Here is a 15878-nt window from a genome sequence, read left to right as displayed (position 1 = left end):
TCCTAAGGTTGTAGAAAGACTAAGATAGATTTCTTTCTGTCTCAAAGAACTCTTATGAACTTTTATCAAGAAATGCTACTTGCACGTGCTAGCGTTTGTTCATTAACCTCTACAGAAATTGTGAAAAATATTTATATATAACTCTGCTAGAGGAGCTGCTCTGTACTGCCAACAGCAACGCTTCACTGCAACTCCTTTGCTGAAGTGTAGAACAAGATGGATAGCCAGCTGGAGGGCTTTTATCTGCAACTTGGATGACAGCCAGCACTGAAAATGTGAGTCACTTCTGGAAGGCTGAGAGCATAACAGACCCAGAGAACAGCAGAAGAAAGGGAAAATTGAAAATGCACACTTCCTTCCAAGACATATTCTAGTTCAACATTACTTTTACTTATTTAAAAGTTCAGACAGAGAGAGGGAGCGCTATAAACAAAAAACTTTTGTTGAAATCTTATATTATCATTATTATCATTATGCTGCTGTTGAAACAGACCCCAAATATATGAAAGACTGCCCTAGAGACCTTCTTGAGAGTAAAGATCAGTAGGCTTTGACACCACCCACCAAACAAAAGCTGGGGGGAAGGGCATTATCTGTGGCAGTGCTTAAGTTGTATAATGCCCTCCCTACAGAAGTATGTGTGGCACCTTCATTATACAGTTTTTGTTGTGTGCTGAACCCTGGCCTACGATGCCTTATAAGCCGAGGGAGCGGGGGGGAGAAAGAGAAAGAGAGAGAGAGACTATATGGACCCACTTTATTCTTGTGAATGTCCATGTTGGGATGACATGCTAAACCAAACCAAACCTTGGTTTAGCTTGGTGGTGCAGTAGCTGGGGGATGGGGGGATTAGGAGGAACAAAGCAGCTATGAGCTCTTTTCAGGGAGCCTGCATATTCATACTAACCCAACATTTGGCTAAGTGTGTTGTTTGGACCAGGCAAATCTTGTGTAAAAGGGAATACGGTGGTACCTCTGGTTGCGAACGGGATCCGTTCCGGAGCCCCATTCGCAACATGAGCAGAACGCAACCTGCGTCTGCGGGTCGCGATTCGCCGCTTCTGTGCATGACATCATTTTGAGCGTCTGTGCATGTGCGAGTGGCGAAACCCGGAAGTAACCCTATCCGGTACTTCCGGGTCGCAACCTGAAAAGATTTAACCCGAAGCGTCTTTAACCCGAGGTATGACTGTATTTGTACTATTGGCTTTTGCAGCATGGTTCATATCCAGAGAAGAGAAATTGGAGGGAACAAAATAATCTCACGAATTTGAGGGAATATGATTACTGTGTTTCTTGCTCTTTCTTTCTTGTATTGGAGGTGCTGCTGTCGTTACACAGGTAAACAACCATGAAGTTTAGCGATGAAAAGTAAGTAAATCACCTAGAGACATTTTGTATTAAGTGACAAAGAAATCGAGTTAATAAGAGTTTGGTGTGTTTTAATCGGTCTGTGTCCTATAATACTGAGAATAAAGTGATTTGATCAACAGCTAGTGGCCCCTTCCATTTGTGCCCTGGCACTTCCAGCCAGGAACAGAGAGGTGTACATTTAAATGAGCAGCTCTAGTGCAAGGTCCTCTTAGTAAGCTGTACTATGTACAAAGGCAGCTACTCAAAAGAGATGCATTTACTGATTGAAGCTTTTACCATGCTAGAAAACGTTCCTGCATCAACATCATCATCATCATTTAAAAAAGCAATTAAAATTAAAAGTAATTTTCAGAAACCAGAGGCCTTTCTTCTGGGCATAATCGGCCAAATGGGGCCAAAGAAGGATAGAACTTTCTTTATGTATGCAACAACAGCAGCAAGAATACTTATTGCAAAGTATTAGAAGACACAAGAGCTACCCACCCTGGAAGAGTGGCAGATGAAGGTGACGGATTATATGGAATTGGCGGAAATGACTGGCAGAATCCGAGACCTGGGAGAAGAGTTGGTGGAAGAAGACTGGAAGAAATTTAAAGACTATCTTCAGAAATACTGTAAAATTAATGAATGTTAAAATGATGTTGGATTGAAAATAAGTGGCATTAGCAACAAAGTTAACAAGAGTATGCAAAATTGAATCAATAATGGATGAAAATATAGAGTTATAATATGTTAAGATATAGAGTTAAGATAAACGAAAGAGGGTAAGGATTTGCTGATTTGATTACTTAAATGGGAATACAAAAAGGGGAGGTGTGAGGAGGCCAAGGAAATTAAGATAATGAGTTAGGGTTACAAAAATGGATTTGTTTTTATTCTTTTTTTTTCTTTTTTATGTATTTTTCTATTTCTTTCTTTTTATATGACCTTTTTAAATTTATGTTTTTGTAAAACTTCAATAAATATCTTTAAAAAAAATAAAATTAAAAGTAATTTTCTTCAGGTAAATTGCTACATTTTAAAAAGGGAGGACAACAAACGTTCTATTGCTATAATGTTTGCGTAATACAGATTTAAAACCATATACTGGTGCTGTCTATAACATTTATACTAGAATATATCTTTTGTTTTATATAAGGCAAAGAAAAATATTGTCTAGTTTAGTTTAAGACAATTAGCAATATATCAGTGAAGAGATTACAAAGTGAAAGCAGTCACTTTGTTTACAAGATTTGATTAAGAAAGCTTATCAGGCTAGACTGATAAAATTAAAGGTCTTTCCATATGAGGGGGGTTGGGAAGCAAGGTTGTGGTGGTGAAGGAAATGCTATACTACCACTAATCTTAATTCAGTAATAGGAGCACAATAATCCTTGAACAATTGATATGCACTGACAAACCCTTTTAACAGGGAGAAAAACCCTGCTGCAATGTTTACTGGCACGTGGCTGCTGACTGCAGCAGACTAGAAAGCTTCTGAGCTGGTTTCTACTAGACATTTGGGCTTTCTGGGGGTGGGGGGAAATTCCTATGCAAATTAGAGTTATTTTCACCAGAAAATTTTCAGTTTGCATTGGAAAATTTTCTGATGCCCTATAGAGTGACCTAATGTCATATATTTGACCTGCATTTAGTAAACAAAACCCCCCAAACTGAGCCGCCCGCTCGGCAAGTCCCTGTACACTGCGCTAAACCGGCGCAGCGCAGGGACTCGCTTCCATGGCACCGAAAATCGCGTCTGCAGATGCTGGAAATTGCGGGCACACGCACTCACGATCTGGCCCATGGAAGGATCTCCGCTGGAGTGAGCTGGCCCAGGCAAGGTAAACCTTGCCGACCCCTGGTTTTTGAGGAAGAAGTTGCTGTTTTGTTGAAATGTGGGCTGGAAATTTTTCTGGTTCTTTATTTTCTTTTGCAGATTTTTTTCCTGTTCTCCACTACCATGTGCTAAGCTCACAGATTCTATACTTTATGCCTTGGACTGGCCCTGCTCTTTAGCCCTGCTAATCCTTTTCTTTAACCTCAGTCTCACCAGTTTTGCTACCCACTCCTTCCCACATACTCTGTTTTGATTGCTTTCTGGAAGTGATTGCAACTTGACTTCTTAACTATAGATCCATTTTGCTCTTCAAAATATGCACCTCTTTTACTTAGGAACTGCTTGATCACCCCAAACATTTAATTTTGCAAGAAGACACCAACCCTCTCCAAAGGAAGGCAGGGGAGAGATGGGTCTTTTTGCTTAAGGCAGCAGTGTGAGAATGTAGTATGGAGAGTGAAAGGAGGAGTAGACACACAGTACGTTGGATGCTGAGTCCAGTAAGGCTAGAACAGATGGCATCCAGCTGGGTGTGACTGTGCTGCTATTCCTACCTCTCATCCCCTTAGCCCCAAGAGCTTTCGGACACCCAGCTGGCTTCCTACTTTGGACATATTTATGGTGAGGGATCTCACAGCACCACTAGCCAGAGGTAACAGTTCACCCATTCTTTTACTCTTATGGGTTGGCTGTAATTCTAGCTGCTGGAGACACTGCTGTTATTGCTACTGCTTAGCATAAAAGCAAGGGAGAGGAGAGAAACCCCACTCTGTTATTTAGCAAAGTGTGTTTTCCCTGCCAGAAAGAGCACTGAATTATCTATATGCAATTTTTTAAAAGTAGAGGAAATCATGTTGCTTTTCATTACTGATATTATCTTCTTCTTTGGGGATCACTCGTAACAGAGTAAGATTGTCTTCTGTGACTATGGTCTTAACAGTGTGTCCAGAGGTGACTGTGGAGGCCAATTCTGGACCTACTGATATTGTAGGTACTATTCATTAGCACTATGATATTCACAAGATCACAATTTATATTGTACTAATTACAGATGTGCTAACTTTGAGGGCAGAGCATCTTACTTTCCTACAACAGGAGAAACATTTTCAAATTTGCTCTCAAGACTCCCCTATGACAACTCCACATTGCCAAGAACAAAAAAAGAGCACACAAACTTGTAAAGAAGGAGTTCTGTTCATGCAACAGAACTTTATCTTCCTCTCCTCTACACTGCAGGAACAGGACCCTCAAAATTTGTTCCAGATCTGATTTGTTCAAGAGCACCCAGGCAGGCCTTTGTGATATATCACTTCTTCCAAACAATGTATCAGTCCCAACAATTTCAACATGTAACATGGGTTCACACACAAAATCAAGGTGAATTACAACAGGTATAATTCCTGCTCACTAAATTAATTGCAAATGTTTAACTTTTAGCTTCTACTAGTCCACTGGTCTTCAATTAATAAACTGCACCCCAGACTAAGGTGGGTTCACAGCAGTGGCACCCCCAATTATTTTTGTAGTAATTTACAAAATAATTTTAGAATGGTTTTTGTAATGAGAGCAAAAAAGAAAAACAGCTTCTAAATGCAAAAAGAAAAAGAAAGAAGACAGAGCTTATTTACTGTTTAAATAATTGTGAAGTGAGAAGGAAAATTCAGCAGCTGCTAGTTCTCACTCCTCTACAAGTTGCACTGACCCAAATTCCCACTTTTCTTCTAATGGTAACAGGGTCTTGTACCTGATTCACACATGGTCATTCTAGCTCTTAAAAATCAAGGTGAAAGATGAACCTGTGTAGTGAAAAAATAAAAGTGGGTCTCATGTTGTAGACTGAGGTTAAGCATGGGTCTGAAAGGGATGAACAAAAGTGCACTAATCAACTAAAATCAGCAACATTTTCTTTTCTTTTCTTTTCACTATATTTTCCCTAAGGCAATTTATATACCCCATCTTATATACTAAGATGTGATGAGGAAATTAAGCCAGTGAGTCATCCCAGCACCCTCATATGACCTTTAGTCTTTGCTGGCACTACAGAGATGCCACAGAACACGCAGGCTGCTCAGTCAAGCACATGCTGAGTCTCATTTCCATTTCAAACAAACAGCATTTCTTCTGTACCATTACATCTAGGCCAACTGCAATAAGCTGTCAAAATCTAAATGGAAGACAAACCCAGAAGGGATCCCATGCCTTATGCCTTGTATGCCAAGGTCAAATCATTCTGTATACAGTAACTACAGTGGTGCCTTGCAAGACGAAAATAATCCGTTCCACGAGTCTCTTCGTCTAGCGGTTTTTTCGTCTTGCGAAGCAATCCTATTAGCGGCTTAGCGGATTAGCGCTATTAGCGGTTTAGCGGCTATTAAAGGCTTAGCGGCTAAAAGGCTATTAGCGGCTTAGCGGCTTAGAAAAAGGGGGGGAGCGGAAAAAATCGCAAGACTCGCAAGACGTTTTCGTCTTGCGAAGCAAGCCCATAGGGAAATTCGTCTTGCGAAGCGCATCGAAAAACGGAAAACCCTTTAGTCTAGCGGGTTTTTCGTCTTGCGAGGCATTCGTCTTGCGGGGCACCACTGTATGTTCAACAGAAGTGAAAATGTTTTCAGTGTTTCACGCAGTTTGGGAAATTGTGTGCTTTCAATATAACTTACAACATAAGAATATTTTTGACAATGTGCTTCAAGGCAACTTTCAGATACTGCAATAAATACTCTTCAATGTGGCAGTGAACATTTAGACTTCTTTGTAGCAATGAATTTCACAGAAAAACTTTAGTTTGTGAAATCTGTCCTGTCTTTACAATGGGGAAATAGGTCAACTGCATCACTTCTGACAATGTCATAGGAATATTTTATACTTCCTCTGACAGCAAAATGGGAACACAGTATCTGCCTTGTTAATAAACTTGAGGAGACAGTGCAGAACAGTGCATGCACACATACATTCTAGTAAACATAATGATGCAGCAGAGAAAACATAGTCCAATCATAAGATGATGTTTAAATGGAACTGTATTGTTTTCAATAGACTCAAACCTTCTGTAAGCATATGTCAGCTAGCAGCACAATACTGTATAAATTAAACCAGTGTCCTGAAAATGTCATTCAACCAACTAAAAGTTCTTCACAAGAACAGTACAGAAGCTTACAAGCTTCAAATGAAAATCAGTCTCTTCATTTGCTATAGAAATCACACGTGCCTGCTAAACTGCTAGCCTTGCCAACAGGTAGTACATTTTCTGCAATAAACTAAGAACACAAACCTGCAGGCACCTGTTGCCTTTCTGATTCTGAATATGAATGCTTCCAATCTACAGCTATGAAGACAATATTTTAATATTGGAAGATAGAATTAACATTCTGTATTAGGAATACACAGTTTCTAAACCACAAATAAACATCTCAATGTGTGAAAGACACAGTCCCCTTGTCCTCACCATGGCTACCGTTCTTCCACTTCCTCACTGACTCCCCATCCCTGCAAGCAAGCCTCTTCACAGCAGCAATTCCTACTCTTTGTCCCTTAATATACACCTTAATTCTATCCCAGATATATTGCTTATCTTTCTTACCCAAACTGTTCAATGATACCCAAGAAAACTCAAACTGGCGGTCCCAAGCAGCACAGAACAAAGTGCATAGAAATTCATGAGGGAATACATTAAATCAACCAAAGGCCCTGAAAGGGCTGCAGCTTGGCCAGTCATCCCACATGCATTGGTTATGCTTGTTGTACTAGCCATAAAGATCTTATAGTCTCAGAAATGATCTTCTAAGAGCTTTAAGACTTTTATATAAGCTTTACTAGAGATTCCAAATGCACAATTCAGTTGCCATTCCACTTCAGTGTGTAAAACAGGTAACAAGGGATCTTTCTTCTGAAGAAATTAAATTGCTTAAATAGAAATGCTCCTGCAGTCCACCAAAAATAAGAAATCTGTAAAACATTTGCAAGGCATTAAGTCATTCCTCTGCATTAACTAAAAATGGTGAACCTGTTGGCCCACCAGTTGGGCGGAAACATGCTAAAATTATATTATGGTGATCCAGCTCATACAGAAATGAACGTGTGCCTGCACCCACCCCCCACCCCTTGTGGGCATGGCATCAAGCAAACCTTTCCTGGTTTCCCAAAACATTGTTTCCCATCATTTCAAAACTGGTAAGAGCTCCCTACAAGCTATAACAAGATCCTGGTTTTATATCCTGTTTTTGGGAGCCTGGTTTAGACACCACAGGAGACTGGTTTAATAAACCAGAAAAGCTTCACTGAAGCCAACTGCACAAGGAAAGAGACAAGGAGTGTATAGTCATATAGCTTCTAAGTAAAGATCTAAAAATCTGAAATCTGAAAAACACAGAATCTGATGTAGTTCAAGGGGGTCTCTGTGTGAAATAGTGCAATCCTGAGATTTGTGTTGGGCTCTGTAAATGGTATGGAACAAAAATGGAATCAGGGTGGAAACTCAAGGAGGTGGACAGGAAGACCCTGCTCCCAAGAGACAATGTTGAGACTCCCTTTCCAGACTAGTACAATGTTCAATAAGCACAAAACAAGAACAAGAAATATGTGCCGAGTTAACAACTCAGGCACATCATAACAGCCTACACAACAACTCACAAAATAAATAACATGAGAATACATAACATCATAAAATGTTGAATCAAGAAGCCGTAAGCCAAACATAGACTGTATAGTTATGTATTTGGTAAAGGAATTAAGCATGTAAATCTGGAGGTGGGGTGCTTACAGCTTACTGAATACGCAAATGTTTTTCATTTCATTGCCTCAAAATTATAACTAAGGCATCACCTACTAATTTTAACCACCCTCCATTCAGAAACACTAGAACTACACTGCAATATTCCTGTAACAATAACACAGCCATGAGATTTCAAATGGAAACAAGTGACTATGGAATTAATGAGGAAGATCCACACAAACAAAGGAAGCAAAGTCAAAGCCTTTTCCCATACAGGCCCTTCAATCTTATTTTTATTCTCTCTCCAACCAACCTTCCAACCTCAACCAACCTTCCAGCACCTAAGGAAGAACAACCCAGAAAATAGGCCCCCAAAAGAGGCTGACAGGAATTGGCTAATATAGCTCTCTTCCAATATCTAGAAACAGCTGTTTTGATTTTAAAAGACTAAAAAAACCCAAAAATATTCCTCCACCTCACCCTCTAAGTATCCACTCACCCTCTAACAGATAAAGTATGGATTTTTAAAAGTGTTCCTTTCAGGAAAGAGAAAACAGGGAAGGGAACAGACTTTGCCCAGAGAGTCAAGCCTCTGTGTACTGAGTATGGGCTGCTCCCTAGTGGTCTCCTCCCTCTGGCTAGCTAGCAAGGAGTCGACAACAGAACTTGCAGCGGCCAAAGAACTTCTAGGCCTCAATGTTGTCTAAAACTTGATTGGTGTATATTTTGATTATTTTTTTAACCCTGAACTTTAATATTCTGAAATGTTTCTATTGCTTTCTGTTAAACTAACACAAGGGCTAAACATTGAGACTCCATGATAACAAGGTAGCCATCGGCCTCAATGGAATAACTGAGCAATACTGTGTATGCACGCTAATGTCATTTCTCTAACCCTGCCGGTAAAGGCAATATGAACCAATAGGTTGAGGGAGGCAGAGAAGTGGGGCCCAGAGCAGTTTGTATCCTTTGCACCACTGTTAAAAAGAATTTCAATATCTTACCAGTGCAGGCCACTGAATATGCTTGGTCTTTGATCCCTGAGTCTGGCTAGGATCCTTTCTCTTTGCCCAGACCAGCTGGTACTCCACCAAGAAGGCTGCAAAATCTTCATAAACTTTAACCCATTCTCGTTTTTCCCATTCAAGGTCATCAAATTCCACATATACCTGGGGAGATAAAGTAGTTGGAGAAACATTATTGCAATGATACACATACTTTAACAGCAAGACCATAATATTTTATTTCTTTGATTTTAGACTGCTCTTAAGCAAAATCATCAGAATGATAAGTCCTGAGCTGCTGATGTGGTCCTTCACGACACTAGCCTGGGTCAGTATTTTTCAACCACTATTCTGGTGACTTCTGTCTGGTGAGCTTTTGTTTTTTATTCTGTGTTCCATTAAAAAAACCCAACAACATTCATTTGATTACTTCTTCCTCCAAATTCATTTTCCTTTTACCGTATTTTTCGCCCCATAGGACGCACCGGCCCATAGGACGCATCAAGTTTTTTTGGGGGGAAATAAAGGGGAAAAAAATTATTTCCCCCCCCCAGGCGCTTGTGGTGCCGGCAGCGGGGAGAAGCGCTCTTCTCTCCGCAGCCCGCCTTCAGACCAGGTCCGGGGACAGCGGGAAGACGCGCTGCGCCTCCCCTCTGTCCCCGGAGCTTGCGGGGCTGGCGGCGGGGTCTCCCCGCTGCCAGCCTCCAAACCACTTCGGGAGACAGCGGGATGGCGGCGTTCCGCCTCCCTCTGTCCTCCGACCTTGTGGGGCTAGCGCTGGGGCTCTCCCCTCTCACTCTCCAGGCTTCAGCGAAAGCCTGCATTCGCCCCATAGGACGCACACACATTTCCCCTTCATTTTTGGAGGGGAAAAAGTGCGTCCTATAGGGCGAAAAATACGGTATGTCATGTATTTTCAAGTTATAATCCTGGGGGCAGTAACTGTCTTTTTAAGTGATCTGTATGGCTGCTTGGAGCCTTTTTTGGCTGAAGAGCAGGATAAAAATTATTTAAATACATATTCTAATTTGTACCTGTGTGAGAGTATTTAAGTAATAACCAAGTTTGGGAACAATTCAGAATTATGCTTTATTTGTTTTCTAGCTCTAATCTACAACACCTCACTAGTTGGAGGCAACAAAATCGACAAAATTTAGCAATGTCTGGAAAATGAAATTCCTATATGTTTCAAATTAAGTTCTTTATTTCTGAAGAATTGTGTTCCTCATCTTTTTTTTGCGAAGTAAGTTTTTGTGCTCCTTCAGTGATAAGCTACCCCTGTGGTGATAAATAAAGGTTTATATAACCATGCTTAGAGCACCTTAAAATTTAAGGGTAACTTACGAATTGTGTCACAGCAACCCTATATAGGCCAGATTTGTTGCAGCAAGATGCAGATAGGTGTATGCAGATAGAAGAAGAGTGGCCAAATGGATTTTCCTTTGAAGTTTAATGTCAGGAAACAGTAATGAGGAGCAGATCCTAGCTTTGCGGTCGGTTTAAGAAAAGGTTCCACAATTCACATTAGCACTACAATTACAAGACACTTTCCCTACCATCTGCCCCTCATTCTGATTTACTTAAGAGGTCTTTGTTTCCAATAGTAAAAAAAAGAGAGAGAGAGAGAGAAAAGAGCAGTATAAGGTTTTATACATATTGGACCATTTGCAATGTTAGTCATACTCTGAGTAGACTCATTTAAATTGTTTAAGGCCATTGGTTCTGATGGGTCTAGTCAGAGGATGACTAACCATGGATATCACCCACTGTACATCTCAGACTGAAACAAGATTATTGTAATTCCATCTTTTCAAAAAACCCAAATTCTGTGCACTCAAAAGCATTTATAAAGCTCTTAGGAATATTAGCACCTGCAGGAAAAGATCCAGCCTTGGAGCTGGTGGTATTGTCAAAGTATTCATCAGATAACTCACATTTTCCTGAAGCCTAACTAGTAGAGTTAAAAATGAACAATACAGGCTCTGTTTTCTTAAACTCCTACAGCTAAGCAGCTGCATCTTCCTCTTAAATACTGCTAGAAAAGCTGCCTTCACAGAGAGTCATACAACATCCAGTTCTTAGCCAATAGCTCCAGATGGGCTGTGTTTTGATTTGTAAGGAAAAAAAGCATTTCATACACACATGCCCCCAGAAAAGTATGAGACACCAGAATTACATAATTGTCAAAGGCAATAACAAATTCAACCAACAGAAGTTCACTTCTTTGTTGCTGCAAAATGTACTTATTTCACAACTTGTGCTAAGAAGGTACATATGACAGAGATGTTAGCACAGCAATTGAAAATGTTTTTAGATGCTTAATACTTAAAATACGTCCACACAAACTTGTAGACATTGCAACAGTTATATCTATCTCACAACTTTTAGAAGTACCTGTCTGGAAACTCTTTTCAAGAATTAGAAACACTTAGAAAACAAAACAAAAACTGCTAAAATTGCAACGCTGTGTTACTAAGACAATGTAGGTTTTCTGCCAGCATGAGAGGGAAAAAAACTGTCTAGCCTACTGATCACACCGAGTACTGGCAGTTTTTCAAACATCTGCTAAAGGTCAGGTTTCGCCTGCATGGAACCAATCAATGGAGCTACACAACTCTTAGCACTATACTCAGCTAAAAGAAAGACAATTTCTTTACATAACAACCAACCTACATTATTAAATATTAACATGAACTCTCACCACTTATATGAAGTACAATAAAAAAGAAGCTGAAATAATTCTAAAACTGCCAAGTATGAATCTTATGATATACTCATACTTGGCAATTTTAGAATTATTTCAGCTTCTTTTTTATTGTACTTCATATCTGACACTGCTTCAGTTGTATAAATTGCATCATTGTCAAATTGGTTCAATTGTAAAATGAAGACACTCTCTTTAATATAAGCACACATTTCTAATTACTCAGCTTTTCATTTATACAAAACCAAGTCTTACTTTACAATATATAAGAAATCATCATGGAAAAATCAGTGCAGAATGATGAAGCATGACATGGTTGCTCTGCTCAGAGATCTGCACTGGTTGCCAACATGTTACCAAGCAAAGTTCAATGTGTTGTTGTTGTTGTTATATAAAGCGCTTAGGACAGTTTACTTGTGGGACTGCCTTGCCCCATATATCCCACTCAACTGCTTTGTTTCTAACACCAGCAGTAACTAGGTAGTGGGGGGGGGGGAGAGAACTCACTGCCCCCTCCATTATGAAGACTGGTGAGGTGAGTTACATGGGGAGGACTATCTGGCAGCCAATATCAGAATAGACACACAGGATTAGCTATGGAGCAAGTTCTGATAGCATCACAGAGACATGGGGGTTGCCCTTTTTATTATTATTTGTGGAACACTTGGTCCTTTAAACTCCACCTGAGACAGAAAATTACCAGGCACAACATCTCTATGCCAAGTACAGATACACCTGTTACATCACCACCTGTCAAATAATTTCCAAAATGTGCAGGTACCCAGTACAAGCTGTGGAAATGATGGCAACTTATGAAAAACAGCTGGACTCCCACTGGTCACTGCTGCTAGCCTTGTTTTTGATCTGTGTGGCACAGTATTGGGGAACATCCTTGTCTCTGTGTTTGGAGGATCGCTGTCTACGGAAAGATACAGAGAGAATGCAGAATAACGGATAGCAGTTGCAACAGATAACATTCTCATTTGAACGCAAAACAGGATCAACTTCAAACTCAGCCTACAATCATGGCTTCACCTGAAAGAAACATAAAGCTAGCTGCGGTTCACCATTCAGTCATAACGGTAAACCACAATTAGCTTCAAACAGGAAGCTAATGTTTCTGTTCTCTTCCACATAAGGAAAAACATGGGAGCCTGTGCTTTGTTCAGGCTGATTCCTGTGGTGCTAGGTAATGATTTATTGTGTCCAAATGAAGCAATTATCTGTGTCTGGCTGTCCATTGGGAAAGGATGCCTTCACCTCCAAGTTTTTCAATTCTGCATGCCCCATCGATTCTCCCCAGTCTCTCACTAGGTACCACAGTCAGGGATACACTAGTTGGGTGAACTCATGTTGACATTACAGCAACATTCATTCATTCACTCTGCGCCAACATATTTATTTATTCATTTATGAATTGCTTCCTAAGAAACATCTCAAAGAAATTTAGCAGTAAAATTATATAGATAGTGGATTTGAAATTGTTTTTATATATGAAATAACTCCAACAGAATATGTTGCTTATCTAACCATATTTGCAGATACCTGTATTATGTTACATTTTATGGACTGTTTTCTCAGCAAGCATCAGATTCTGAGTTGTCCTCCTCTCCTCCAGTCCTCTGAAGTGTTTTACACACCAGATCAACTTGGGGACCGGATTATGCAATAAGAATGAAAATTTAAAAAGGCAATCTTTCCCATCTTAAGGACTAAAGATAGGACTATGCATTGTCTTTCATCTCAGAGCCTGGTGGTTCCAGCTCCCTTTCATTCATTTTCCTGATTGTATGTCACAGCTTGAACCGATATTGTGCTCTGCGATCTAACTGCTGGCTCCAAAACAAAAGGTTACAGAAGACGACTTATCATTCAGATTTCTGCTTTAATAAGCCACTTTATATACAAAGCTCTACTGTAAACAGGTTGAGGAACCCAACACCCCCCAAACCACTTAAATGCTTGTCAGTCAGCCTAAATCCACTCTATCCTCACTTTGAGAAAGCATCACCCTTAAAAATAAATTAAGACTCCATCTTACAACTTTCCCCCTCCAACACCCACCTATTAATTAGCACTCCACCATGTCCCAGCCCAGTTATAACAAGAGCACAAATTCTTTGAGGTATCCAATAAAAAACAAACAACTGGCCCTGTGGCCCTATAAAAACACTTGCCATAATTAGATAAATGACCAGATTTTTATGACACTAATGAGTCTCTTAAAACACAAACTACAAAACGTGGGAGGAAATTTCAAATTTGAAGTCACAAAACCAAAGCCATAAACCAACAACTTTCGTGTAACATCTTCCCCCATACACATCTAAAATACAGAAGTCTTCTATCAAGATTATGGAATGTGCTATTGAAATTAGGTATTTACCTACATATTGAATGTGCTTCACAAAGATTTTCATTATATGCGAGTCATACTGATTATTTTTTGACTCCATGTCTACATTGTGGAGGACCAAGACCAACTGTGGCTCCTCATAGTATAGGCACATAACTTCTATGTTGTTAAAAATTTAAGTCTCCTGTATGTTATGGAAACATTAGAAATATATGCAATGTGCACCTGCTAATATACATAATACTGTATGTGAAGGCGGCCTCAATCATTGTCATATTAAAACACTTCCTATGCAATCACTGTTCATGGCTATATATTGTAAAACAGTTACAGTAGCAGAATGAAAAACATTCTGACAGAAGATATCCCCATTGTTGGATAGTTAGGATGCTTCATGTACTTCCAAACAAGTCTTTAAAAACTAAATTACTTCTTTACTGAAGTTAGATGGGGGGAAGAATCTATAGCATGGTATGATACCAATACATCTGTATAATATGCAAGGAAGATAAGTATCAGCTGTCAATTCCTTGGATCAAACATCATCAGATGACATCAGATGTTTGGATCAAACATCATCAGATGACATTAAGAAGCTAACTACACTCTTAACCTCAATCTGCCTTATTAACGCAAGAGAGCTATACAAACTGGTGTTTCGACAGTATCATTAATGAAGGCAAATATTTCAACTATAATAGCAATCGAAATAAAAATTCTCATATTTGAATATATGTGGAAATACTGTATCATTAAAGAGTTAAAACATAAACAGAATGTTGAAGTAGGTATCACACAAAAAAGTTTATGCATGCTGCTGTACCCTCAGACAGACAACAAAAACAGTCAACTTCACATGATACAGATAACCTCTTGAGACATCTGCCTTTCATTTAATCAAACGATAGGATTCCAGCTGATACTTCTATAGAAAACATTACCTCAAGGATACAGCCTGTGAAAACTTGCATATAGAAACAAACTGCTAAAATCTGTACAGTACAGTATAAGGATTAAACCTTACAATATCAAAAACTATTCGGAATATCATTCTGTTACGGGCAAAGATGCTTAAACTATGAAGGTACCCCAAATACAACTGGAGGCCTGATTTGCATGATTATTTTAAGTGTTAATGGGAATGTATGTGGCATGCTTTTAGCATTCATAAAATAGTATACAAAACACTAAAATTTATTTATTTTTCCGCTACTAAATTACATCAAGGCATCTGCAGTAAAGCATTCTCAGCTTTCATTTTCACAAATTTATACAAGCTATGGTGGTGGCTTCCAACCTTAATGAGAAACCCTTTTTGAACTCAAAACATTTTGTGGACCCCACATGCTAATTTGTTGTAATTTTCTTGAAAACGTGCAGGCTTATTCCTAAAGCAATTTAAAAGAACTTTCAGTTATTGCAAAACTATGAACATTTTCTCCTTTAAAAAAGTTTGGAAAAAAATTCTTCCCCAAGCTTAAATCCCGACAGAAAGCAGCTTCTGTATGACATACTGAGGTCACTTTAAACATATAAGGAGAAAAGAATACATTAAATACTAATTAGGAACAAATATGTCTATCACAGGTAAAAAGGATTTTTTTAAAAAAAGGTACCTAGCAGAATTCTACTTATTTATCCTGCACCAAAGTGTGCAGCTCTTTCACACCACATAAAGTTGAAAGCAAATTCCCAAAGACCATCTGAACAGACCCCTTGGGAGAAATCTGTCGCTCCACAAGAGTCTGTGGCCCACAGACTGGAAACCACAAAGCTATGGAATTTTTAAAATAGTGATAAGAGTTAAAAATCAAAAGCTCTGGATATTGTAAAGATCTACATGATATTGTAAAGATCCACAGTGGATCACATTAGTTTTTCCTCTATTCTTAGTTGGTTATTGCTATTTCAGG

At 39.3% G+C, this 15878-nt stretch overlaps 1 protein-coding gene and 1 long non-coding RNA gene across 5 annotated transcripts in view; one reads left to right on the top strand and one right to left on the bottom strand.

The window, feature by feature from the left end:
* Positions 1–15878, bottom strand: part of JMJD1C (jumonji domain containing 1C) — a 115951-nt gene that overhangs the window by 64410 nt on the left and 35663 nt on the right. For all 4 annotated transcript variants that reach the window (XM_083614411.1, XM_083614412.1, XM_083614409.1 and 1 more), the window contains exon 2: positions 8906–9070. Coding sequence is in view for 2 of the 4 variants with exons in the window: in XM_083614409.1 (XP_083470535.1) it covers positions 8906–9070 (165 nt within the window). In the remaining 2 variants the exon portion in view is untranslated. The remainder of the gene's footprint in view (positions 1–8905; positions 9071–15878) is intronic.
* On the top strand, positions 195–9316 carry LOC310762894. Its single transcript, XR_014548290.1, has 3 exons — positions 195–275; positions 1322–1371; positions 9161–9316. It is a non-coding gene; the product is annotated as an uncharacterized lncRNA (long non-coding RNA).

The sequence above is a fragment of the Podarcis filfolensis genome (assembly GCF_964270895.1).
Source record: "Podarcis filfolensis genome assembly, chromosome: 5".
Lineage (NCBI taxonomy): Eukaryota > Metazoa > Chordata > Lepidosauria > Squamata > Lacertidae > Podarcis > Podarcis filfolensis.
Note: the sequence above shows the minus strand (reverse complement) of the source record. Positions and strands in the feature narration are given on the sequence as shown.